Below are 27,313 nucleotides of genomic sequence, written 5' to 3'. Positions count from 1 at the left end.
GTCTAGGCTCAGAAAGCTTTGGTTTGAGCACCAGCTGCACTACTCTCTAGATGACTGTCCTTTGAAACCCCAGAAATGAGGCAAAAGGTGACCACGGTTGCTTTCAATTTCATGGAGTTCGTAGGCTTGAGAGATCAGGCTAAGGGTCTTGGGACTCTGGGGGGGCGGGGGGAGGTGTAGCTTTGAGAGACTACAATGAATTAAGGCAGCTCTCGTACAACCCTGTAAAAGAGACGTTAATTTGTAAAACGCTAATGAGGTACGAGAGATGCAAATGATTTCTACCCAGTAGAAAAGATAACTCCAAAGGTTATGGTTTCATTTCCCCTAAAATGATATTAACCAGTTTTATATCGAACTTAGTGATCTTATCTCAACATTCATTTTTTCATTATTTAAAAAATACATGCATATGTTTTCCTTATCCAACTTTTAAACCAGTTTTATCATCTTCCTGGCTCCATGAAATGAGATAAATCAAATTTTGACAAGTGCTCACTAGTATTTTAACTGCCAGTAACTATTTCTTTTCACTTGGGCCACCTACACCACCTCCGTGTCCTTGACCAAAAATAGCAGAGTAATGATTACTATCTCACAGCATCATTTAAAAAAGGATCAAATGAGAAAATGACATTCGAACACTAGCTCTGACACTTTCAGTTCTGGGGAGCTTGGGCAAGTCAGTTAACGTCTCTGTGCCTGTTTTCTCATCTATAAAATGGGAAGAATTTTAGAATCCACTACACAGGGTTGCTGTCAAAAGCCCATGAAATTTTGTCAAGTAAAATCAACAAATATGAAAGAACTCTTTGTAAAGTATAAAGTATTTGTGCTCTACAAATCATTGTTATCATTTTCTCCAGGAATAGCTAGGTGCACATGTGGTAAAATCTTGATAATTGGTAAATCCAGAAAATGGGTATCTGAGGGTTCATAATACTAGTCTCTCTCTTTATGTGTCTTAATTTTTTTTTTTTAAGTAGGCTCCACATCAACACAGGGCTTGAACTCATGATCCTGAGATCAAGTCCTGAACTGAGATCAAGAGTCAGATGCTCAACCAACTGAGCCACCAAGGCGCCCCTGGGTATTAGTATTTTTTAACTAGCTAGGGGACATTATGCCAATCACAAGCTATTTGACTTTAGTCCCCCTTTCTATCAAGTGAAAATAGTCCAGGACAGGGAGGCACTGGAAGGGTTTTTGAAAAGCCGGGAGTGCTGTTCTAATGTAGTGGCCGATGTTTGCCCATATTTGGGACAAAATAACAAATTCAGTAAGTATTGTTTTGTTTTCTTTTGTTTTCGAAGAAGGAGAAAGTAAAGGGGAGAAGGGACAGCTGTTTCAGAACCAAGATTTCCAAACCACTGCTCATTCCACCTTTGACTCCAGAGGAATGGAAAGAAACCAACATGCCAAAGGCATGGCCCTAAAGCCAAATAAGGATTGATGAGTCCAGGGGCCCACAGACAGAGGCATTCCCTTTTGAGGGAACAGAAAGGCCAAGGAAAGAGGAACTTTAAGCGTCGGTCCTAATCTAAAGAGTGGGGATCTCCTCCTATCCCAAGGACTTCCTTGAACAAGTCTCATTCCTACCTGAGGACCAGCCCCAGAAGCAACACTTTGAGGCAAGATGGTATCACCCATAATCCTGGCAAAAGGCCGAAGCTACATGGCATGTTTTCTTTAACCTTTTATTAAGGAAGTTCCCAAACAATGCACTAAATCAACACTCCTTTTCACCAACTGCTTCCCATTACATCTTCTCCCAGTCCGCACAAGACCTGGCATCCTTCCGACCAGCTCCTGGTCCTATGTTTTGCTTTTATATACCAGAGGATGTTTAGACGAGTACTGTTTACTCCTTTGGCCAACAGGGTCTTTATTTAATCCTCTTCATGCCTCCCTCCTGGCTAACTCCACAAAAATGAGTAACCTCTCTGTGCAAACAGGGCTGATTTCTTGGGATCAGGGAGCTTAACTGTCAGGAACCTGAGGTAAGGGACCTCAAAATGGCTCACCCAAGAGTTCACAGATTTGTTCTGCAGTGTCCTGAAAAGCCCATTATGAGTATTTATTGGACAGTTAAAAGAAGAAAAAGAAGGAGGAGGAGGAGAAGAAGAACAACAACAACCACCGCCATTAAAGGAAATGGGATGCTATCTCTATTTCTTAGAAAAATTTTAAAAATGAAAACATTGATAGCAGCCTCTCTGACAACCAAATTTTTTAAAAGATTTTATTTATTTATTTGCCAGAGAGAGAGAGAGAGAGAGAGCAAGCACAAGTAGGGGAAGCAGCAGACAGAGGGAGAAGCAGGCTCCCAGGAAGCCTCATGTGGAACTCGATCCCAGGATCCGGGGATCATGACCTGAGCTTAACCCACTGAGCCACCCAGGCATCCCTAACAACCAAATTTTGATAAATAACCATCGTGCCTGTTTAACAGATCAACCTGAAGGAAGGGCCAAATCAAGAGGTAACAGGCATGTTGTAGGGATATACTCTGTGAAGAAGACAAAGAGGGAAGTGAAGAAGAGGAACCTCCAAGATCACCAGGCCTCTGAGAATACGCTAGGAGAGAGGGCAATAGGTGGACCAACCTATGAAAAAATGCAAACAAACAAAAGCCGGTGGGGGAAGACCACAAACCAACCTGCCCTAAATGTGAGTGCTTGGTCCCTTTTAGAGCCTGATTAAATATCCCAGTAACTTTGAAAAATCTTACCCCATGTTTCCTAGCCTCCTAATGCCCAAATCACAGCTCTGGCTCCATCTAGAAGGTCAGATGTGGGAAAGCCCTCCTCGATCGTAGTGGAGAACTATCATCCCAGCCTCCAGCATCCCTGCCACCTTCTTGGCAGAAGATTGCCCCAATTTGCCTTGAGACCAGTGTTCTCCTCTCACTGAGTACTGCTGCAGGCGCCTGGAGTCAGTAGTGACAAGCCAAGACGATCTTATTTCACCGCATTCCACGGTAGGTGACATCTGGTGAAAAAGGCTGGAGCAGAGTCACCCCAGCGGTGGCACCTGAAGAGGCTGCCTATGAATTCCTAGACCCTGTCCTTTTTGAGCCCTAGTTCTTCAGCTTTTTTTCCAACATTCTATTTGTTGTCCCATATCGTTTCCATAAAGTATTTTTGGGGGGGGGGGGCAAAATCAGTATATAAATTGCAGAGTTGACTGCAACAAAAGCATCTTTATATGCCACCCTCTCTTTCCAATACTTTCCCTCAATCCACTTTTATAGAAGAATTTGAAAAAGAGCAAAAGCAACTTACCCAACATCACACAGTTATATTTTGCTTCTAAACCCATCAGTCTAAATAAACAAAAGTAAGCTAAATGTCAGTGGTAGATAATCCAAGACTTAGGCCGTCCAGACACTCCCAGAAGGCAGAGAGGAAGGATGTTTGTGTAATCTAGGCAATAATTGCTTATTAAGCAGCAGCATCAGTACACACTGTGGGGCATATGGGAAGACCTCAGGAAGACCAAATTCCTCCTGGCTTGAATTCATCACGTATTTGCTCTGGGTCATCGGCCAAGCTGCAATACCTCTTCTGAGCCTCAGGCTCTGCATCTGTAAACCCATTTACTCATTCCACGAATATTGCCTGAGGCCAGTGGTGTGCCAGGCACTGTGCTAAGATGCTAGGGGATGTGAGTGAAGCAAGCGTGGTTTTTCTGCCCTCCACCTAGCACCTGCATCTCCCGTCATGAAGATCAGAGGAGGCTAAAGGATGGCAGAATATGCCACCCCCAAATACGCGCCACTTTAGCCTAAAGATTATTTTGCACCGAAGGCAACTGAGAAGAAGCAGATACAGAACAAAACAAAACAAAAACAAAAAACAAACAAAACAAACAAAAACAGAACCTCTCTGCCCTCCCCCTATTTGCCTAAAAGTAGGACAAAACTTTCAAAGGCTTCCCTCCTCCCCTCTCTACCAGGAAGGACGAAAGTTAACCACTGGAGACAACTTCAGGCCCTATCCGCCCGGAGAAGGCACCAGAAGAACCTACGCAACTTTTACTGACTAGCGTTTGTCTCGCATGAGTTTCCCATATGTTTACCTCTCCACAGTTTACCATCTTTGGAAGCCTAACTGCTTTCCTCTGTCCTGTCATTTCTCTACAGATGTATTGTTCTTTGGGAAAGACACTACATAAGCCTGAATTCTAACTCTTTGAGTTACTACTAACTTTTCCCTGAGTATCTCTTATGTACACATGCTAATAAACTTCTGTTTGTTTTTCTCTTGTGAATCTGTCTTTTGTTACAGGGTTCCCAGCCAAGAACTTAGAAAGGTAGAGGGAAAATGATGTTTCCTTTCCTACAAGGTCAGCTGTGCAAGCACTTGGCAAACACAAACAGGCCACACAGAAGGTGCGTATGACCATCTGGTCCCTGGAGGCCAAGTCACTGTTAAACAGCCCATCTTCCTTCCTTCCTGGAATTGCTGCAAACCAGTTAGGTAACCAACTTCCAAGTACCCCCAACATGCTGCCGACACAGCTATAGAGGAAGGGTGCTTGTGCATCAGTGTTTATGTGTGTGTGTGTGTCCATGTGCTTGAGTGTGTGTGTGCTGAGGACAGAGAGGAAGAGTGGAGTAAAGGAATAGGAACTAAGGGTCCTTACTCAACATTTCTGATTTCCTTTCCCCAGCCGTATTCCCACCACCACATAACTGAAAGGCTAGTTCAATCTTTGCACTCTTACCCAAGCCCCAAATTTAGCATCAAGAGGTCAAGAGATAAAGTGCTTCTAGAATACAAGGAGCCTGCTATCTTTCCCAACACTTAGATCACCTCTTTCCCTAGCGTTCCAGTCTCCCTACCAAAGGAATCCCTTTCCATGACTTGCCTTTCCTTTCAGGGGAGGAGGGGGGCTTGGAAAATGGAACCATGCCTGATATAATGCAGCCATTATACCCCTTGGCCCATGTGGACCTCTCTCCAGGGAGACTGATGCAAGAGGAGAAAATGTGGAGGCTGCCAGTTTTCCTCAAATCTGTAACCTCGGGGGAGAAAGAAGGAAAGGGGGCAGTGGGGCACATGGGAGCTATGGAAGGGACTGGAAAAGAGCCATAAGTACAGAAGTCATAAAGACCCCATTTCTCCTTAAAGTGGCTGAGGAAAGCCTGGCCCAGCTCCACCCACTCAATGATATCATTGTTTTCAACAAAAGCGGGTTTGAGAACGCCCAGAGAGGCCCCCAGTGAGGCCTCAGCTGCTAGAACAGGCAGAGGTCTCACCAGTTCCTGGGAGATCAAGTGCTTAGAATTGCAGATAAGGAGGGAAAACTACGTAAAAGCCCAAATTACAGAGATAACCAGGGTAAGGACAGATATTGCTTCTGCCCGGCCTTCTAGGGTCACGGAAAGAGAACAGGACACTACTTTACACATAGTTTTTATGCGTGGATCCCCACCATGATCCTGCAAAGTTGGTGACTGGGGATTATATCTTCATCTAATGAGAAAACTAAAGATCTGAAAAAAGAAGTGGCTTGTCTGAGGTCCCAGCACAAGCTAAGGACAAACCCAGGGACTGGTAGCCCTGTTCTGCTACCTACTCACACAGGAAACTCAGATTGGCCCTTGAATCCATCCCCCCCACAGCCCATAGTCAACCCATCTCCCAGTCTCCATGATTCTACCCTGTAAACACCTCTGTAAGGCATCTCCTTCTCTCCATATCAGCTACCTCTTCCCTAAATTCGATCACCATAATTTCTCTCTCAGATTATAATAAAACTTTTGAATGGGTCTTCATTAGGTTAGCCCCCTCCGATCTATCCTATGCTTCAGTTGAAGTAATCCTTCTCAAATGCATTTTGGATGCTATTCTATCTGACCTTCAAAATATTCTTCAGTTCCCCACTGCCCTCAAGATAAACAGCTAAACCATTTAAGGAGCCTTTGAGGCCCTTCAAGGATTCACCTATGTCTACCTGGCCAACCTCTTCTCTCACCATTTCCTCCAGCACCCCCTCCCTCTCTGCTCTAACCACAAAGAACCTCTTTACATCTCCACATGTTACTCTTGCCCTGGGGGCTTTGTTTCTGCTACTTGTGCAGCTTGAATATGTTAACTCTTACCACCCTCCTCCCCCCACCCACCTACTTCTTCCTTACTTCACTTCCTCCCAGAAGCTGTCCCTTCTCCCCAGTCCAGGGTAGGTTCCCCTTCCCCAGGGCCCACAGTGCCCTCTGCTTCCTCCACTAGAGCCCTACCTCATTCTGTAATAGTTTAATTCGCTATCTCCTCCACTAAACTCTAAGCCCCGTGACAGCAGAGACTGTGTTTTGCTTGCCACTGCTTTCCTGGAACACCCACGACCTAGCTTAACACCTGCCACATGGTTGGCACTCACAGTATTTGTTAAATGAAGGAAGAGAAGGAAGGAAAGACAAGAAGAGTTCCCAATGAGTAGTCCAGAGCTCAAGCCCAGTACAATAGAGACTCTCATCAGAAAAGCCAATGATTTGGTTGGCTCAGTCGGTAGAGCATGTGATTCTTGATCTCAGGATCATGAGTTCAAGCTCCATGTTGGGTATAGAGCCTACTTTAAAAAATAAATAAATAAAGAGCCAGGGATTCTCTGACCCAATGTCTGCCCCCAGCTGAGCTTGAGCAAGACCTACAACTTGCCCCAGGGTGCCTGCCCAAGGGCCTATTTATTTAGTATTCAAGGTATCAGCTAAAGGTCTGTGTATGGCACTAAGTTCTACACAGAGAAAGAGTAAGCTCATTCTCTTAAAATCAAAATATTTCCTGGGTGAAGTGTAAATGTAGTTTCATTCTCAGGACAGAACCAGTCCAGAAGCTCCAGTATTGACCTCCTCCTCCCTTAGATTTTTCTTGGGATCATCATGTTCCATTGCCCAAGCACAAAGTTTGGGGAGTGGAAATATCCTCCAACTTCTAGGGAGTCTAGATGAAGAGCCTAGACGCATCCTGGAAGCTAGGGAGAAAACAGAGGTCTTGAAGGTGGGATTTCCACACTTCTCCCAAGTCCAAAAGTATATCCATATATCCATCTGCATCCCACCTACCAAGCTACCAAAACTTCTCAAGAGGCTTTCCCCCAACCCTAAGTTGTGAAGAAGCCGCTTCTGTCTTATGCTCAGCCCCCTGCAGTCCATGGCTCCATGGCTCCATCCACCATGTATACCTGTATCTACTGGACTCACCCTGAATTTCCTTCAGTGGGGAGGCCTGGGGGAAGAGCTTCTTCTCATCCCATGTGTAAAAAAATACAGCCTAGCTTTAGAGTACACCTCAAGCATCTTTCCTAGAAGTACCCCACCTACCTCCCTGATCACATGGTTTTACCTGAGGGAAGAGAGCCCAACTCAAGTAAAAAATAAGAGACTAAAAAACTGAGCTTCAAGGCACTGAAATCTTTGGGTAGCAAGCTGTGGAAGGAAAATAAAGCCCTTCCCTATTCCCTACATAACACCCTTGTGAATGAAAATGATTTGGCTAGTTGGAATACTGAACTCCTAAGAAATTATTAGCAGTACAGCACGGTTCCCCTTGATCCAGACCAAATATGTATATATTAATTTCTCAGTGTGAATTCCTTTCTCATTCTTCCTTTCACCTCTCCTCCCTCCCTCATCCAAAGCTTCTCCTCCTTTGGATGAACCTAGAAGGTAAAATGCTAAGTGAAATAAGTCAAACAGAGAAAGACAAATATCATGTGACTTCATTTAATGTGGAATGTAAAAGCCAAAACAAATGAAAAACAGAAACAGACTCATAGATACAGGAAACAACCTGTTGGTTATTGGTGGGGGGCGGGGGGGGGGGCGGGCTTGAAGTAGGTGAAGAGGATTAAGAGGTGCAAACTTCCAGTTATAAAATAAACAAGTCATGGGGATGTCATGCACAGCATAGGGAATATAGTCAACGATACTGTAATAACTTTGCATGGTGACAGATGGTAACTAAACTTATCATGGGGATCATTTCATAATGTATGAAAATATCAAATCATATGCCCCTGAAACTAATAGGATACTGTAGCCAATTATACTTCAATAAAAAAGACAAAAAACAGCCTCCCCTCCTTGTTCCTGCAAGACAGAGCTCCAAGTAACTGTCCTTAGGGAAGCTTTCTCTATCCCCAGTCAGAAATTTATTTTTATTTCCCACCTGCCTCCTCAGCCTTGTACTTTCAACTCTATTATTAAATTTGTAATCTGCCTTGAATTATGCTGCTTGTATGTTTTCTCTCCCGCAGAGAGCAAACTGCCAGAGGGCAAGGATGGTGTGTTTCCATCTATCTACTCCCTACAGCACATAGTGTAGGAGTTTACACGTATGTGCTCAAGCAACATTTGCTGAAATCAACCTTGTGGAATGGAGCCAAGTTAGCTGGCTTAGAAGGCAGGAGATCCATCAACTAATGAATGAATAAACAAAATGTGGCATATCTATACAATGGAATGATACATAACAACAAGGAATGAAGTACTTATAAATGCTATTCAACATGGATACAACTCACAAACATTACCTTAAGTGAAAAAGACCAGACACACATACCCACACACACACACAAACATACTGCATAATCTCTTTTATATGAAATATCCAAAATTGCCAAATCGAGACAGAAAGTAGATTAGTGGTTGCCTATTGCTGATGGGGGTGCGGGAGAATGAGGAGTGCCTGCTCATATTAGTTTGTAAGGACTGCCTTCACAAAGTACCACAAACTGAATGGTTTAAAAAACAGATTTATTTTCTCACAGTTCTGGAGGCTAGAAGTCTAAGATCAAGGGGTTGGCGAGCCATGCTTCCTATGAAAGCACCAGGGAAGGATCTGCTCCAGGCCTCTCTCCCAGCTTCTGAGAGTCCTTGGCTTGTGGCAGCATGACCTCAGTCTTGAAACAGCGTTCTCCCTGTGCACATCTGTGGCCAAATTTCCCCTTTTTATAAGGACACCAGTCATGCTGGATTAGGTGCCCACCTTACTCCATTATGATTTCTCTTAACTGATTAAATCTACAAGGATTCTATTTTCAAATAAGGTCATTCTGAGGTCCTCAGGGTTAGGGCTTCAACATATGAGTTTGGGGGACACATTCAACCCATAAAACTGTTAATAGCTTCTTTTTTAGAGTCATGAAATGTTCAAAAACTAGAACATGTGGGGTTACACAACTCTATAAAACATTCAATTGTATACTTTAAGTGGATAATCTATATGGTATATGCATTATAAATCAATAAAGCTGTTTTTAAAAATGGCAGGAGAGTTGTGCTTAAAGAGTGTGCCCAAGCTCAAAAATCAACCCATTGGTGAGAGTGTGAAAACAAGTTCTCTCCACAAGGACTATAGGATGTAACTTAGAGAGAAGCCAAAGTAAATGTGCCTTTATCCATGTGTTCCATGTAAAGTCCCCTGATCCAGTAATTGAAACCTAGAAGGTGATCCTCTAGAAGAACCTTCCAAAGAATACAAGGGTGTTCACTTCAACACTGTTTGTTAAAAATGAAAAAAAAAAAAAAAAAAAAAAAAGAAGCAGCAGCAGCTTTGAATGCCCATCAATATGGGGTAATTACATTAATCGTGACATCTTTATTATTACTGAATCTGGATGATGGGTATATGGGGATTCATTATTTTATTCTACTCTGTGTGCATTTGATGATTTTTCATTATAAGAAATTTTCAAAGTTAATTACGGCATACACATACAAGGTAATATACAGCCATTAAAAACTGTCACATAAAAAATCATCGATAAATTTACATGGAAATGTGTCTGTATATGCTCTCACACTCTGCTGTCTAACTGCAAAATGGTACAGCCTTCGGGGGTAGAAGCTGTGGAGTGAGAGGTACAACTGATGAAAATTTAAACCATTTTAAACATATATGCTAAATGACCTTGCGACTCAATCTGTAGGTATCAATCCTACAGAGATGTTTGCAAATGTTCTTAAAGACAATGTATCAGCTGATTACTGCAGCATTATTTGTCATAGCAAGAAATTGGAAACCTAACTGTCCATTAATAGGGAAATTAATAAATTCTGATCCATCCATTTAGTGGAATCCTATGGCACCATTAAAAAGAATGAGACAGACCTATAGATATGCTAATATGGAAAGATAGTGAAGATAAATAATAAAAAAGCCCATTACAGAATAGCATATAAAGCATAATCTTGTTTATTTTGAAACTCTATTACTTGTGTAATTTTTTTTCTAGAATTTTATTATCAAACTTTTCACACACTCCAAGAATTTCTTGTGTAAAATTTTTTAAATGATTTGATGATTGTCCGTGCTCTATTTCCAAGTGAAAAAAATGCACATAAAACTGAGGATATAGTATAACCCCCTTTGAGTAAGCTTACACGGAAATTTACAAAGGGTTAAAAAAAAAAAACTTACATCAAATAGTAAGTTCAGGGTAAATGCTCCCACACTGGATGCCGGCAATCGATCGGCGATCGTTGTTATCTTAAGGTAAACAACCTGATGGCAAAGGGATCCTCAAACTCAAGAAATCAACTCCTGACTTCCTGACTTCCTCCAAGGGCACGGCTTCCCTTTGCTCGGACAAGGGTCCATCTAAGGCCAGCTGACAGCTTCCTCCCATTCATTTTACCCCATGCTCCCGCTGAAGGGCCGCCAGGAGAAATAAGCTTGAGACAAAAGAAAACCAGGGACATCCTTCCTGGCTACACAGGCAGCCCTGGCTGCAGGTCCCTGGAAGGAGAGAGAGCCGGAACCGGCAAACACATCCTGACCTCCTTATCGGACAGTTCAGGGCTTTGCCAAGGGAGCGGTTGGGCACTGACTCCCAGGCACAGAGAAGATGTACAGTTTGGCTGGCTGGAGAGCCCTGCGAAGCTGTATTCATGAGATACAGTGAGGTCAAACTGGCCGTAGCTGGAGAGCAGGAGTGACTTTCCTCTCACGGGCCGTGGGCTTTAAGGTCAACCCTCCCAAATTATATTTGGAAACCAACTCAGGGAAATTCTCTATTACTTCATTCCTTTTTTTTTTTTTTTAAGATTTTTTTTTTTTTTAATTTATTTATTTGACAGATAGAGACACAGCAAGAGAGGGAACACAAGCAGGGGGAGCCGGAAAGGGAGAAGCAGGCTTCCCGCCAAGCAGGGAGCCCGATGCGGGGCTCGATCCCAGGACCCCAGGATCATGACCTGAGCCGAAGGCAGATGCTTAACGACTGAGCCCCCCGGGGGGCCCTCTCTTACTTCATTCTTAACTGTTTTTCCCACCCTGCAAAATACAAATAATAGCGACTCTTTATTGCAATTTCATAGTGCACCAGGCACTGTGTACGTCCTTTGGGAGCATGACGTTATTGAATCCACACAACATCCAGCGAGGTGGCCACTATTATTAGCCCCACCGAGTGGATGAGGAAACAGATTCACAAAGATGAAGTGACTTGCCAAAGCTTACATCGCCAGTGGGGGCAAGGAGCCAGGCTCTGAAGCCATACGCACCTGGACGACACTACTACCATACACTTTAGTCCAGATCCTAATCAGGGCCTAGGACGGTTAGAAGGAAAGGGACGAGGGAGGGTAGGACGGGGAAGTAATACCAGTTCTAACAAGACAGAGCATACTAAGCAAGGACAAGGCTCTGAGAAGCAACATCTAGCCACAGCTAAGAGCCTGGGCTTCGGAGTCAAACAGATCTAGCTTCACATCCTGGCTCTGCCCTTCCCTCCCAGGGGCCCTGGAGCAAGTCACCCCGCTCCATTCCTCAGGGTCCCCATCTGCCAAATAAGGCCAATACAAGTCCCTCCACCTCAGAGCTGTTGTGAGAATTCACTTATATGAACCACCTAGAGACCTCAGAACAGTGCCTGCTCTGTAGGCATCTTCTACATGGTAACAGCTACAATTACCATGATTATTGACATCATTATTAATATGTGACCATCATTCCTCAGCCAGAAGTTACCTGAAGGCAGACTGAGCATCTGAGAATATGACCGGAACTTAGGAAATGCTGATAAGTGATAACCACACACACACTATTTCTCAATATGTTTTTCTCTGTCACTTCATACTTGAAGATAGTCACGGGGCCACATGCAATGCTATGCATTACCAAGACATTTCAGAAAACATTTGTTCTTGCTTTTGCATTAGTAGAAGTTAGTGTGTATTGAAACCCGCTTGTTATGTGTTGGGCATTGTACTGAGCACATCCTAATACATTACTGCTAAACCTCAGATGTATTTGTTTCCTGTGGTTGCTGTCTATTAACATAAGCTTAGTGGCTTTAAACAACAGGAAATTAGTCCCTCCTGGTTCTGGAGGCCAGAAGAATGACAATAGTCCTACCAAGCCAAAATCACTGCATCAGCAGGACTGCACTCCCTTTGGGAGATGCCATCCCTTGCCTCGTCGGGCTCCCAGTGGCTACCTGAATTCTGTGGCTTGTGGCCACATCATTCCAGTCTCTGCCTCTATGGTCACACTGCCTCCTCCTGTCTATGATCAAGTCTCCCCCTGCCTCCCTTTTATAAATATAATTGTGATTTCACTGAAGACCCACCTAGATAATTCAGGATAATCTCCCCTTCTCAAGATCCTTAACTTAATCACACTTACAAAGACTCTTTTTTGCCATATAAAGTAACATATTCTCCTGTCCCAGTCATTAGAACGTGAATATCTTGGGGAGGGGCCCCTTTTTCAACCTAGCCCACCCTGAAATGAAGGTATTAATATCTACTCTCTATGCATGTTGTAGAAGGTAGTAAGAGACAGGTAGATCTGAGTTTGAGTCCTGGCTCTGGCTGACATTGGGTAAATTATTAAACTCCTTACACTTGAGTTTCCTCATTTATAAAATGTGAATAACAGTAATACCTCCCTGGAAGGGTTGCCATGAGGATTATATAGAGCAGTATTGAAGTGCCTCTGCACAGTGACGGGCTCTCAGTACATGCTCACTAAGGAGTGAATATTATTATGAATATAGATGAAGAAATATTCAGAAGGCAGGTAGGTGACTTGCCAAAGGCCACCTAACCAGGAAGTGTCAGTGCCTAGAACTAAATCTGGGTCTCTCTGGCACCAAAGCCTGAGCCTGTTCTACTCTATGGGTTATAGTGTTTCAGGTTTAGGTGCTCACGGCCTTCAGAATCAACACATCTAGGTTATTTCAATTCCAGACACTCCCTGATACTCTCTTCTGGCAAATGTACAGCTGCATCCCTTCAGATCAGCACTCTTAATTACTGAAACTGAATTTATGCAATGGACCCTAAGATAGCAATATCATGTCTCCTCCAGTGATTTGGAAATAAATAAAGACCCTGCTTATGTGATAATTTGGCTTGCAAAAAGATCACATTAGATAGGCTGGCAGTCCATTTGGTCTGCAACTCCAGGGGTTCTGGACAACATGGGAAGTGTAGATGAAATCAATCTCAGTCTGCAAAGCTACAATTGGAAATTACAGGACCACGAGGTGTCTTTGGGGCAAGGTGCCTAGTACAGTGCTTGGAATTTGTATCCGCTTATGCATTCACTGCCTCAGAGTCAACATGGCAGGGTTAACTGCAGTTCCTGATGCTTGAGAAAACATTTGAAGTACATTTCAGACACTCACAGGCAGCTCTCATCAAATTCTGGTGTCCCCACCCATCCACTCAACCATTTCCTCGGCACCGGGTTTCCTGGGATACACGATCTCCACTGCAGGGAATGGGGAGCCCAGCTGCGTGCTGAGTTTGGAAAAACATTTTGAACGCTTTAGATCTGCCAAATACTTGGTTAAGGAATGATATCCTCTAATTTCTTAAGCCATGTGTATTTTAAGTGAAATGTAATCCATATGTCTGTTGACTCATTTCAATGCGACTCAGTGAAGCATGGTTAACCAAGAGCATTGGGATAGCGTCTAAGCCTTTCTTAAGCTTCTCTTTGATCCAGGAAATTGAATTTTGCCAACAACAAATGAAGCTCCTGACAAGAGAGGGTCAAACAGAGCTGTCCTTTATCCTAGATAAGATGTTAAAGTCTACTCCCAACTCAAGAGGAAACTAGGAAGGTGGAGGCAGCAGAGAGTGCCATGGCCTGGGTGTATTCAGGATTTTGCTCTGGATCAGTTACACATTTTTTACCAGGCTTCCTTGGAAGAGAAGTGGAGCACTAGGAGGTGGTAACTAATCCAGCCTGTCTCTTGCTAAAAAACTCCTTTACTGCCTGCTCACTCTCCCCTTCTCCAGTCCTCCTGTATTATACAATTCAAATAGAGTTGAGGGAAAAAGGAGAAAATTAGGGTACTAGATCACTCCATTAGCAGTGAATGACTGTTGATTTTCCACGTTTTCTCTTGATTTCCAGGACAACAAAAGCAGTCTCCTTCCCAGTGGCATCTCTGAAGGACTAATAAGAAATTAGAGAGATGAGGAGAGATTAACGTCAGAAGTAATGGTGGATGCTACAAACACTGAGCCTCTAAAAGTCCAAATTCTGCCTTGACAGTTACTGTTCTCCATGAAGTCTGGAGGTAGACATACACACAAAAGAAAACAAATGTCCACTCTTATTAGCTAGACTCGTGCAAACAGGATCTCCCTTTAGCTAGCTGGCTGGAGCACAACGAATGGAGTGAGAACAAAAGATATTTCTCTCTTTCCCAAGCCAAAATCTGAATCTTAATCATCCTTTGTACTCAAGGGAAGGACAGTATACCAAGGAAATTAAGAGTTCCCGAATGTGCTCAAGAGACCAGCAGAGAGAAGTGCATGGCCAAAGGTCCTCTGGGCAGAGTGCCCACTAGTTGAACTGCTCGTGTGCTTTTGAAGGTGACCTTGTAACCTAGTGATCCTGCCCTCGAGTAATGCAGCCCAATGAGCATCCTGCAAGCTGATTCAACAGTTCATTGGGCCCTCCCTGGGAAAAAGTACAGAAGGGAGAAGGGAGTGAGCCAGAGCCTACACTTCCTGGAGGTGTTCATCTCCCTAGATGCTTACAGCTAAGGAAGATTCCATTTGATTTCAGCAAACAAATTTTTGTCTAGTAGAGCTTCTGGGTTGATGAGGCAGTCCTCAGGGCATGGGGGAAATTATATGCAGAAAAAATATTATGGATTTATGCCTCAAATCTGTGGCTTGTGGAAATAGCAGCCTATAATTTCTTCCCTGTCATTTCCCTTCTCGTGTTTGTGTTGCCTAAGTGGTGAGTCCTGAGCTAGCAGTTTGTCCTCAACTTCAAGGTCCGTGGTTTTGGGGCATTTGCCTTTATCCCAGTGCCCTATTTTCAAGGATGTCTCTATAACTGGAGAGCAAACTCCCTAAGGTCGGAAGTTCTTTTCCATTTTTCTACTTACACCATGTCCTTTAAATAGGTAGTGCAAGAAAAAGCTCTTAGAGCCCAACGGGGACTAAATCCCCATTTTACAGATGAGAACGTTAAGACCCAGGAGAGACAGCTGGCTTGTCAATCACTTCTACATCATCTGTCTCTGAGCTCAGTACTCTCTCACGTACCACACTGCCTCAATCACAAGTAAGGCTCTCCTAATAACAGCTGTGCACCAACCTTGGCAGATTATGTGTATGCATGTGAGTAAATGTAAAGCAACATTATACATACTTTTATTAGAGGAGAATATTACCTTCAGATATACAGTTGAGTCTAAAAAAACAAGTATGGAACAAGATACATAGTATAATCTCATTCTTGTGCCTCCCTCTCCAACAAAAATAGCAGCCGGTATGTGAGTTTCTGTGCAACTGTGTTTATGAGTATCTGTGCGCGTGTTCTCACACACACGGAAAAGGTCCAGGGTATGCCCACCAAACCGCTAACAATGGATTATCCTTGAGGGTGGGAGACTTTCACTCTTTTACTTACATATTTTGGTATTGCTACATGTTTTACAATGAGCGTGTATTACTTTTGCAGTTAAAAAATCATGAGCAAGAAATAATAGTAGCTGCCATTTACAGAGTATGGACTAGAAGCCAGGCAGCATGCTGGCTTTCCCCACACCATCTCATTTCATCCTCCCCATGGCTCATGGCATGGGCTATCTTTATATCCCAGATAGGGAAACTGAGACTTAAAGAGAACATACAGCTCCGTAAGGGGCCGTCAGGATCTGAACCTAGGACTGTCCGACATGAAAGCCATATTGAGATTAGCCCTACAAGGCCAGTCCTTTTCGCCTGCACTCAATAGAGGGTGTGCGTCTCCCATGGGAATGCCAACCATTTATCCTGAGTTGCTTCACAGCAGGAAAAGGCTGCCGCTTGTCATGTTATTGAATTAAGACAACTTGGGGTGTCTGCCTCCTGAGCTGAAGGCCCGTTTGCTACGTGCCCGCTCTCCCGGCCCATCCCCCTGCTCCTCCATCCTCACCATTCTTGGCAATCTCTCCGTGTGTGAATTCCATTAAAGGTCTGCTCACTGCCATTTTGGGCCATGCATTAGCACTCGGGCTTTGACTTGATGGGAGAAGGCCAGACACCTCAGGATGATGAAAAATAAATTAGAAATGTCCTCTCCCTTCCCTCACAAATCCCAGAAGCCCTTGCCCACAGCCCTTGCCCTGAGAGGCCTGAGAATCCAATATATGGGGAAATGTATGCGGGCTGCGGAGCTACGGAGAAAGGGAAACTTCATAACCTATCAGGGGCTTTGAACTTGGCTGTTGCTTCTCCTTGGAACTGTCATCTCTTAGCTGTCCACAAGGCTCACTTCCTCACCTCCTTCAGGTCTTGACTCCAATATCAATTCACCACCAAGGCCTTTCCTGGCCACCGTTCTGGAAAGCCCCTCGCTCCCGACCCCTCCCCCCCCCCCCCCCCTCCTTCCCCCATAGCGCGCATCTTTGGGTATACCACAGTTCACTTGTTCATTTGTTTACTGTTCCTGCCACTGGAATATAAGCTCCATAAGGGCAGAACTGTTCTACTCACAGCCAGGTTCCCAGTACTGACACTGGGGCCAGCAATGCTACGGATGCATAACAGATGAATAACAATGAATAAATCCATTGAGGAAATTAAGAACCAGAGCTTGAGAAGTCACCTGGCACAGAGCCTAGCTCCCCCTCAAGTATCATGGGATTACAAAAACTTTAATGCAGCAATTTGAAAAAATCAGAAAAGCCTCACTCCCCCACCCCCCCCCCCCGAGCTGTTCTGAATCCGGACTCACAAGCACCATGAATGAGAAGGCTTGGGGAAATAAACACACTAGGAAGTCGTGTGCAGTTAGAGTTCCGCTTGCTAACACATGTTCAAAAACAAAAAGCCCAATTTAGACGAAAATAGCAGGAAGCCGTCCCCCAGGGATACCTGGTGAGGTCATACAGCTTGGCTCTGCTGCTTCCATTTTTGTCAAGTCTCCTGCCTTCTGCCAGCTCAAGGAGGCCAGGAAGCACATCCAGCCCCCCGCTGCTCACTGGGAAACCAAAGGGCTGCCTGGAGAAGCCAACAATAGAACTACATGAGGGCCCTGCTCTGAAGCTCTCATGTGGGACCATAAAACTCACCACCGTGCCTGATCACTCACCGTGTGCTCTATGAGCACCTTGTGCACACTGCCTCTTCACAACCACCCTATGGAGTTAGCATTACTATCCTCATTTTATAGATGAGGACATTGAACTTACACAAGTTGCAGCAATTTGCCCCAGATTACACAGCTAGGAACTAAACCTCGGTTTCTCCAGACCCAAGCCAAGAACTCAAATGATCCTAGTCTCACCTCTCTCAATTACTTGTTGGGCAACCTTCGGCAAGTGCCTGCCTATCGCTCTCTGATTCAAAGTTTCTACAACCATGCATAAGACCATCGTGCCCAGGGTTTTCTAAGACATCTTCCTCCTCGAACTTCCTATGGCCTCTTGCACAGGTTCCAAAACACAAGGGAAAGATGAGTCCCGGGATCCCATTTACCCATGACATCCCCCCCCCCATCACTTGGACTGCCCAGAGGAAGCTGAAGGGTCAAATGGTCCACTTGAGGCCGAATAGGACAGATTAGGCTCAGGTGGCAAGAGCAGACATTCAGCCTGGAGCTGGAGGGCTGGAGCCACGAGAAATGGAAGCAGGTTCCTGAGAGACCGACAAGAAGAGACCCTCCAAAGGCATTTCCTGCAGGACCACAGGAAGACAACACAAGGAGAAATCCCAAACAGGCAGAGTCGACACCTTCTGGGGCCATAGCCAGCCAATTCTGTTCCAGGCAAATGGGACAAAAGGAAGCCATTCTTGGGGTGGTTTCACTGTTAGGAGGAAAGTAGCAAAAATGATTGAGATGCCCAACTTCCCAGCTTCCCGGAGGCCACCATAGACTGGAGGCCGAGGAAAGATGTGGATGAAGCCCATTGCTGTACACGCTGCTTAAGGCATGCTTTTACCACACTTCCAACACTACTCACCCTCCTTTGCAAGTATCCAAAAGCCCAAATTTGGAATAATTTATGTTCTTGCTTTCTACCCGAGCTTAGCAGCCATTCCCATCCTTCTGGATATGGGAAGGTCTCTATCCATCCCTTTCTTGGCAGTGATGCATCTGATTACTCATCTGCTTCCAGGGGACTCCAGAGGCTGCCAAGAGGAGGCAGGCAGTTCTCTGAGCCATGCAGCCTTATCTGCGAGGTCTGTGAGGCAGAACTAGTTAGTGGGAAAATACCAGAGGCCTGAGCATCCCCCATCCAAGTAAGGAGAGCGCTCGGGTGGCCAAGCAGATTGGGAATGGCCGACGAGCAGCCATGCTTATGTCTATTCACCTGCTCAATAAAATGAATCAAGATACAAATGCGCTTAATGGCAAATCAATGTGGAAATATTCCTGAGCCAGGCAGCCACCCGAGATGAATGAGATTAGGAAGATGGAGGAATCTGCCTGATGAAGCCAGGAGACTGCTGACCATGCCCTTACTGGCAGAATCTCAGACTTAGCTGACCCAGAACACATGGAGCAGCCTGCGTTTGAGGCACCAAATCCCACAACACTCCGCCCTGCCTCTCTCTCTGCTTTCTGCTGTTTTCCTCTAATCTCCTTCACTTCCTGCCATGTGCTGTGCTGGAGCTGGTATGTCAGCTGCCAAAGTCCTCCATTCCATCCCGCCCTTCGTCACACACACACACACACACACACACACACCCCTGTGTGCCTGCAGTGAACTCTAGGAAGCCCCGGAAATACAGCCAGAGGAAATTCAAGGAAGACATTAAACGGTCCAGTAATTTCACAGCAAGTCAAGAGACTGGGGATATGCTGTCTTTGCAAGACACTCCCCGCAAAGGAGGGCGCCTGGGTGGCTCAGTTGGTTAAGCGACTGCCTTCGGCTCAGGTCATGGTCCTGGAGTCCCGGGATCGAGTCCCGCATCGGGCTCCCTGCTCAGCGGGGAGTCTGCTTCTCCCTCCGACCCTCCCCCCTCTCATGTACTCGCTCTCTCTCATTCTCTCTCTCTCAAATAAATAAATAAAATCTTAAAAAAAACAAAACAAAAAACAAACAAACAAACAAAAAAGACACTCCCCGCAAAGGAACCAGAATGAGCGCTTGGTGATTTCACAAACTGCTTCCTTCCAAAACAGTGGCACCTACATCCGGCGTTGACATGGAAGTGAACTGTTTCATTATGGATAAATGAGTAGTCCACTTACTCATTCTTCTCCAGGTCCAAGATGAATTCTCGCCCCTCGGCCGTTACCCTGAGCTCAGCTTTGAGTGGATGCTAGAAGCAATAACAAAAGAATGTCAGTTCCTAAAAGCAGGGGACAAGGCTCCCAGGAACAGGCACAGGATCTAGCATAGTGCTCTGACATCGATCCACAGGAAGTGAACGAGAAAGGGTCAACTGCATTTCCAGCCCAAACATGAAATGACTTCAGCCCCCAAAGGACCCTGTTCCCCTCCCCCACCTGCCTCCTCCTCACACACAAAGGAAAGAAACTCCAAGCTGAAATGTGATGTAAGTGCTTCCATGCAGGTCTGGTCAAGGCAAACACTCGACAACACGATCTTCGACAGTAAATTTTCTGTGCAGTCAGATCTGGATTCAAGGGCTAGCTCTCACACTGCAGTTGTGTGAACCTGGGCACGTTACTGAAGCTCCCTACAACTCAGTTTCCTTATTTGTAAAACAGATAGTAACAGTCAGCCTTATGGGAATCTTGTAGCAATTAAGTGACACAGTATATGTAAATAATGTCACAGAGCCTGGCACAGAGAAAACCGCTGATACTTGCTGTCTATTATCGAAAATACCAGGAGAACCCTCTTCCGAGTGAGTTCGTATTTTATTTCATTTTGTCTCTCAGTTTGGATACCCCCCCAACCATTTCAGAGGAGATAACTAGGAGAAACTCCAACTGAAGTTTTGTAGGTCCAAAAGAAGGTACATTTTAAAAACACATGAGAAAAACTTACAGATGGCCAAATGAGCAGCATAGCCAGAAGAGATCATTTAAGTTATCATACAAATGGCCAATAAGCATGAAAAACATGTTCAGCATCACTGGTAACTGCTCTCCACCAAAAAGCAAAATTTTTTAGATACCTTTAAAAAAAAATCACAGTGACAGAGATTTTTTAAAACCCATAAATCACAATGAGCATACTGAAAAATAGGCACTCTCAGACCCTACCAGTAAGAATTTAAATAGATACCAACTCAGTGGAAAATAATTTGACAGATGGACCAAGAGTTTTTAAATGTTTAGACCGTCTGACTCTAACACAAAACTCTATCTGAAGAGAACAAATAGAAACACAGGCAAAGGTTTATACACAGGGATGCTCATTACTTATAATAATGACTAATGAAATATAACTTGAATGTCTAAAAATAGGAGAATAGTTAAATAAATGATGATCAATCATATGACAAAACACTCAATAGTCATTAAAAATGATGACTTTAAATAATTTTTAAACTATCAAGAAAGTATACATAATAATTATTAAGCACACGAAGGCTCAAAACAACACTGTATATTTTATTCAAATATACTTTTGTAGAAAGAAAGAAATCAAAAAGTTACCATAGTGACCTCTCAGCAGTAGGACCATGGTTGATTTTATTTTCTTTGTGCATCTTTCCATGTTTTTAGAATTGCTTTTATATTTTAAAATAGAAAGGGATTTCCATCTCTTTTTACCTTATTATTGTGGAAAATTATGCAACTAATGAATCGTTGAACACTACAACAAAAACCTATGATGTACTATATGCTGGCTAACTGAACATAATAAAAAAAATAAAAATTTAAAAAAATTTTTTTAATTTTAAAAAAAGAAGGAAAAAAAATTCAAGTCATAATAAACTTCCATGCTTCAACAATTCAACTTAAGGTGGTTGAACTTATTTCGAAGGGAAAAGTTATTTATTTGAAATGAGATATTTACATATTTAAGCATATTAAAAACAGGATCTCTAAATACATGTTCTCTAACTTGGGACCAAGGAACTGATAAACTCCTGAAGTTGACCCCAAAGCTTAGTTTCAGCATCAGAGAAAATGGGCCCACTGCTTTGCCACGTCTGGTTGTAGGGGCCTTCCTCTTCCAAGCACACTCCGCTTTTTATCTGCCCCAAACTGCAGTTCCCTTTAGGGTCCTAGGCACTGGGCATCCCTGAGCTATTCAGCCACCAAGGGCTCCGATGAGATCAGCATTGCATTCTGATCCAGGAAGCTTGGGCAACCCTGTCCTTTGCTCTTTTTGTACTAATTCATCCTATTGACTTCTCTTAAAAAGGGACATTTCAAAACCATGGGGAGGGAAGGTGGTTGTTTGCCCAATAACTTTCACTAAGGGATCCACACCTCTGTTTCTGATGCCCTGATTCAGCTCTGATAACACCTATTCTGGTTGCTGATCCTTTCCCACTTTACCCTGGGATATTCCAGAACAAGGACCCTGTCCAGTGACATTAAGCATCAGGGACATAGTCCCAAGTGGGCATCTGAGGAAAAGTACATAGCAACAGAGCTGTAGCAATTCCCTTATTCAAGGAGTAGATGTCCACATGACAGTCCACACAAAAAGGGAAAGTTGACACAAATCAAAGCACTGTCACCTCTCCTCCAAAGAGACACAAGCTGCAACCTGAGTACAAATATTTACAAGTGGGTAATCCAAAAATATTTCTTTCTGGTGTGGAAGACGCTGAGACACTGATATTTAAAATATGTTGTCACTTGTTTCCAAGGGACACTTCAAGCAAAACAATGAAACGGCTCTATCAGGATCTATGCATCTTCCCTGTTGACTTTTCCCTTGCAACCCCACTCTGTGCTAGGAAGAGGCAACATCACCTCTCCTAGGAGGTGGAGGGAGTCGACCCACTGGTTATCCTTCCCACAGGGAAAGGTTAAAATTCCTTTCCCTTTAAGGGTAGATTAAATAGATCTTCAGCTTCACAGGGTATCAGAAATCTGTCCTATATATGTGCACCGCCCACCTTAAGATCTAGTACAATACTTATTATTCAGTGACTGTTCAATTAATCTTTGATGAATGAATTAATTACATAAATGAGAATAAGAGGCCTGACTGAAACCTACCTTCTACTCTCTCTCTGACATTCATTCATTCGTTCATTCAACAAATACTTATGGCACCAGGCACTGTGCTGACTCTTCCTACAAAATACAATGACCCAGATTCTGGGCAGACAATGGCTAGGAATAAAGACAGGATCTGGAGCTCCACTTTGCTTCTCAGGCCCTTCCTGAGGATGCCGGGCATCCCACATCTGTAAGGAACAAAGAACCTCTACAGAAAGTATCGGAGCCATTCCTCGAGCAATAATAGATATGTTGGACTATCCAAGATCCTAATTTTTAAAAATAACCTTCTCTAGGAAGGCATCCATCAATCTGTCTAGATTTTTCCTGAAGCTATTTTCAGCCTTTCCTACTTTTTGATGAAATGAGGTTCATGCCTTTATTGTCTTTAGGATAAAATGTTACTTACTTTCATTTCTCCCAAATTTGTTACTGGAAGTTCCCTTAATAAACTCAAATTGAAGCATTTTGGACATGTGTGTATTACCCTAGCCATAACTTCAAGGATTCCAGGCATTTCTCCTCTCCATTTACCTTTCCACAAAGTCTGAAATCTTCCCTGACAAAGCTCTCTCTCCATTCTCTTCTACTATAATCTTGCTTTTTTATATGCTGCCCAATAAATCATAGACCCTTTGAGCCCCAAAGGACCTTATTAACTATCGCTTCTCCCCAGCCCTCTCTATTCCTATCCCCTCGAAGCCCTATTTTATAAATGAGGAATCTGAAGTTCAGAAAGTAGAAGGTCCCATAGCTGGTTACTGGCACACAGCAACTGTCTTCCTTTCTAGCTCTTTCATGTCTCACTTGAACTGTAAAGACCAGAACCACAAAGAATACCCTGGACGTCCAGGTCCTCTTTGCAGAACAGGATAATGTTTTCTGTCTTGTTCCCAATCCCCTTGATAAAGCCTGTGCATTTTGCTGGTGTCATGGCCCAAGGAGCCTATTGCATTTTAAGATATATCCCCGAGTAGTAGATTCCTCCCTTGTCTCTTAAAAATAGCTTGAATTATTATCTTTCTCTCCAAGTACATTATCTTGTCAATAAAGTAAAGCATGTATTATATAGAGCAAAAATAACAGTGACAATATTTAATCAATTCCATTTGAGAGCTGGTGATTTTTGTGACACATATTTGCACTTAGCTTGTGTCAGCATTAATAATTTTCATTTCCTCAACTAATAGCATTTGGAAGTGTTCTAGAAGTTTGTCACACAATGAAGGAAAGTCCCGTCTGGGATTTTCAAAACCAATGCACAGAGAGGATAGAGTAGGCCAGAAACAGAACTAATAGCAATGACGCTTCCAGGAAAGTTGGGAAGGTGGCCCCACATCTCACAGAATGGACTTGTCAGCTCCTGGCTCTGTAAATGAAATATTTTGTGTCTTACCTTTTCTTTCGTGGGGCTTTCTGCAGTCTTCCACTGAGGTATTATTCGTTCATGCTGTAGCTGGGCGCTGCCTTCCCCATTTCCTCCTGCCAATACAGGATGCACAACCATTGGAATTCCAGAACTCTGCACCCTAGCTAAGCTAGGCATGCACCGCCAACGGGAAAAAGCCCCTTATTGGGTCATTAGAAGAACACCTGCTGGAGGCCAGGCTCTTGGCACTTACTATAGGTCAGGCACTCTGCTAGTTTTTGGCCATATAGTGGTAAACAGGGATAACAAGGTCTCTGTAGTCCTCACAGTTTACCTTCTAGAGGTGGGAGATGCACAATACACAAATATTCTCAAATGGTCTAATAGGGTCATAGAATAAAGAGACACTGAAGAGGAGGTGTCTATTTTAGACAGGATGTTTAGCAAAGATGGCATTTGAGACCTGAGAGACCGGAAGAAGGCAGCCATTAAAAGATCTGGGGGAAGAGTGCCCCAGGGAGAAAGACCAGCAAGTGCAGTGATCCTGCCTGAGCAGAAGGTGACTTGGCCCATTTAAGGAACAAGCAGAAGGTAGAGGTAGCTAGAATCTAGTAAATGAACAGGGAAGGTGGTAGGAGACATGGGTCTGAGATCACAGAGGCCATGGCAAGTGTCTGGATTTTATTATAAATAGACTTGGAAGGCACTGGAGGGTTTAGACACAGAGCAATATGGTCTGTAGTTGGTTTTTAAAAGATTATTCTGCCTGCTGGGTGGAGATGGGGGGTATAATGGGGGAGGGGGTGGGCATAAGAATAGAAGCAAGAAGGCGAGGCTGGAGACCTGGTGAGAGATGATGGTGGCTCAGACTAAAATGAGCTCAGTAGAGAGGAATGAAGTGGTCGGATTCTGGGTATGTTCTGGAAGTCAGGCCCATGGGTTTTTCCCCCTGAGCTTCAGTTTGCTCATCTGTAATATGAAGACAATGATACTGGCCTGCCTATCTCACAGCAGTGCTGGGGAGAGTCACCATGAAACTGCTCCTACATCCACAAAGCATCATCACATTACCCTGAGCTTCCTAATGGCAAGTTTACGTTTGTAGATCACTTCCTACTTTCCAAATCACTATCACCCCTCGGTTGCCCTTCATCCTCAAGACAAGATACGCAGCAGGATTTCTATTTTCCAAGATAGGTGAGCTGCAACAAGTCTTTCCTTGTTCTAGGTACCACCGACCTCAAACACTTTTTGCAGATAACCTTAATAAAGTGGTATTTCCCCAAGACCTAGATAAATTAGTCTCCACAGGAAGGAGCCAAATCCACAGGACTCCTGGGGTGGGGGTGAGGACTCCAAAATCTATTCTTTCTAAACCAACCACATCGATCACATAGAATACAATGAGTGGTATGAAAGCTACAGTTGTGCTGCTAGAGTGGCAGGATTATGAGTGATTGATGTTCCTTTCAGATTACTGATATAATGTATTCTCAATCAAAATATATCTGAAAAATAATCTCACTAGACAAGCATTAGTTTCATAGTACTGGTAAAAATCAGAAGCAATGCATTCATTTATTCATAATGTGTTTTCTGAATGCTTAACTATCTACCAAGTACTATGCTAGGTACTTGATATTCCTGGGGGGACCAGAGAGGCATATCCCTGCTCTGGTGGCTCTGATAAGTCTAGATTCTTTGCAACAAAAAGGAATTATATGATATTTAATGGAATGTTTAAAGGAATGAAATTATCTTTATGATTGCAAAAAAAAAAATACTGAAAGCAAGGCTAAATAAGAGAGGAACAGAGTACATCTTAAGAAAAATAGTTCAAAACTTGCAAATGAGGCAAAAAGCAAGCAGGATGCCCTTTCAGTGTCACACTGGAGAGTTGTTTAACAGGCCCTCCCATAGATCACCACATTTTTCTAGGGGAATGCACCTTGGTTTGACTTTTTAAATTTAAAACAAATTAAAAAAAAACATACTGTGTGAAGTTACATGTTAGCTGTAGATTTTTGTCTGGTAGAGATGCAAATGACTTCGGTAGGGTAGAGAGAGAACTAAGAATTAAGGTTGGTTGACCCTATGGGGGCATTGACCACTTTTGTATCTGTCCCAGTGCACGACTTCAACATTTTCTCTGATGCTTGTACCATCCGTTCCTCTCATGCTTTGAACCAGCTTTACCATTCTACTCACCGCCTCATTAATGAATTGAAGGAATCTCTGCTACCCATTCATCCTATATTTGTATGAGTCATGTTTTTAACTTTTTGAAAATTACACTTCTGCGATTTCTTGATGTAATCTACAGTCATTAAAAGCACGTTTTTGGAGACTGTAACGATGTGGGCTCATAATGTGAAGTGGAGAATGCAAGGCACAAAACTGTACATATGGTATGGTTCCAATTTTATCAATATATATTTATAGGAACACACACACAAAGACTGGAGAGAAGAGGAGAGACTAGGAAAGCAGCGGGAAGAGAAGCCAAAAGCAGAAAAACAGTGGAAAAAGAGAACGAGGGCGAGGGAGGCAAGCCAGGGAGGCGACCGGCTGTTTTCCGCCTGCTCTGGGTCTCCCGGACCCCCACCACCTCCCCGGGCGCACAACGTGGGAACAAAGCCCGGGTTCCCAGGCTGGGGGACCTCGGGGAAGCAGCCCCGCGGAGTTGCAGGGGGCGACTCCCAGGTCCTCGGGCCACCCAGCCCACCCGCCTCCATCCTCCCCCAGCCTCCCCCCACCCCCCCACGCGCCCAGCCACTTACTTCTGGTCCACCCCGGCAGGGCGAGCGCCAGCAGGCAGAGCCGGACGGCGCCCACGCCCCCGGGCATGGTGGCAGCCGCCCCTCGCGCGCTCCGCGTTCACAAGCACGCGGCCATGCCAGCCCCCCGGCCAGGCGGCGGCGCGTCTGGAACCCACTGCTAGCCCAGCGCCTCCCAACCCCGCTCCCAGCCATCGGCAGCGACGCTCCGCCCTCAGCTCCGCAGGGCTCCGCCGCGGGGTGGAGGAGGGGACGCGCCCGCCCGGAGGGGAGGCGGGGCGGGAGGGACCGCCGGGAAGGAGCCCGGGGGCACCCCTGGGAGCCGGGTCGGCTCAGGTGATGGGGAGCAGCGGAGGGAGAGTCCGAGCCCACGGAGGAGCCGGCTTCACGGTGGGCGCGGCCTGGGGAGGGTCGGGGGCTCGGGCTTCCAGGAGTTAAACTGGACCCCTCTCTGCACAGGGGCCCGTTTCCTCTGTCCCGCACTATGCTAGACGTCTTGGGTGACACCCAGAGGCTACTCACCCAGCACCGTGCCCCCGAGGCCGCTACGCGTGGAAGCAGGCTCTGAAAGAGTTAACCGAACCACCAGGCACAAAAAA

At 44.5% G+C, this 27,313-nt stretch overlaps 1 protein-coding gene across 1 annotated transcript in view; it reads right to left on the bottom strand.

Annotated features, from left to right (window-relative positions):
* ADAM19 (ADAM metallopeptidase domain 19) overlaps positions 1-26,784 on the bottom strand; it is a 78,279-nt gene extending 51,495 nt beyond the window's left edge. The window contains exons 1-3 of the mRNA XM_021695569.2: positions 26,718-26,784; positions 23,965-24,050; positions 19,662-19,732 (exon numbers count right to left, since the gene is read on the bottom strand). Of these exons, the coding sequence (XP_021551244.2) occupies positions 19,662-19,732; positions 23,965-24,050; positions 26,718-26,784 (224 nt within the window). The remainder of the gene's footprint in view (positions 1-19,661; positions 19,733-23,964; positions 24,051-26,717) is intronic.
* Between the last annotated feature and the right edge of the window lie 529 nt (positions 26,785-27,313).

The sequence above is a fragment of the Neomonachus schauinslandi genome, chromosome 7 (assembly GCF_002201575.2).
Source record: "Neomonachus schauinslandi chromosome 7, ASM220157v2, whole genome shotgun sequence".
Classification (NCBI taxonomy): domain Eukaryota; kingdom Metazoa; phylum Chordata; class Mammalia; order Carnivora; family Phocidae; genus Neomonachus; species Neomonachus schauinslandi.
This window is presented reverse-complemented; position numbering and strand designations above follow the sequence as displayed.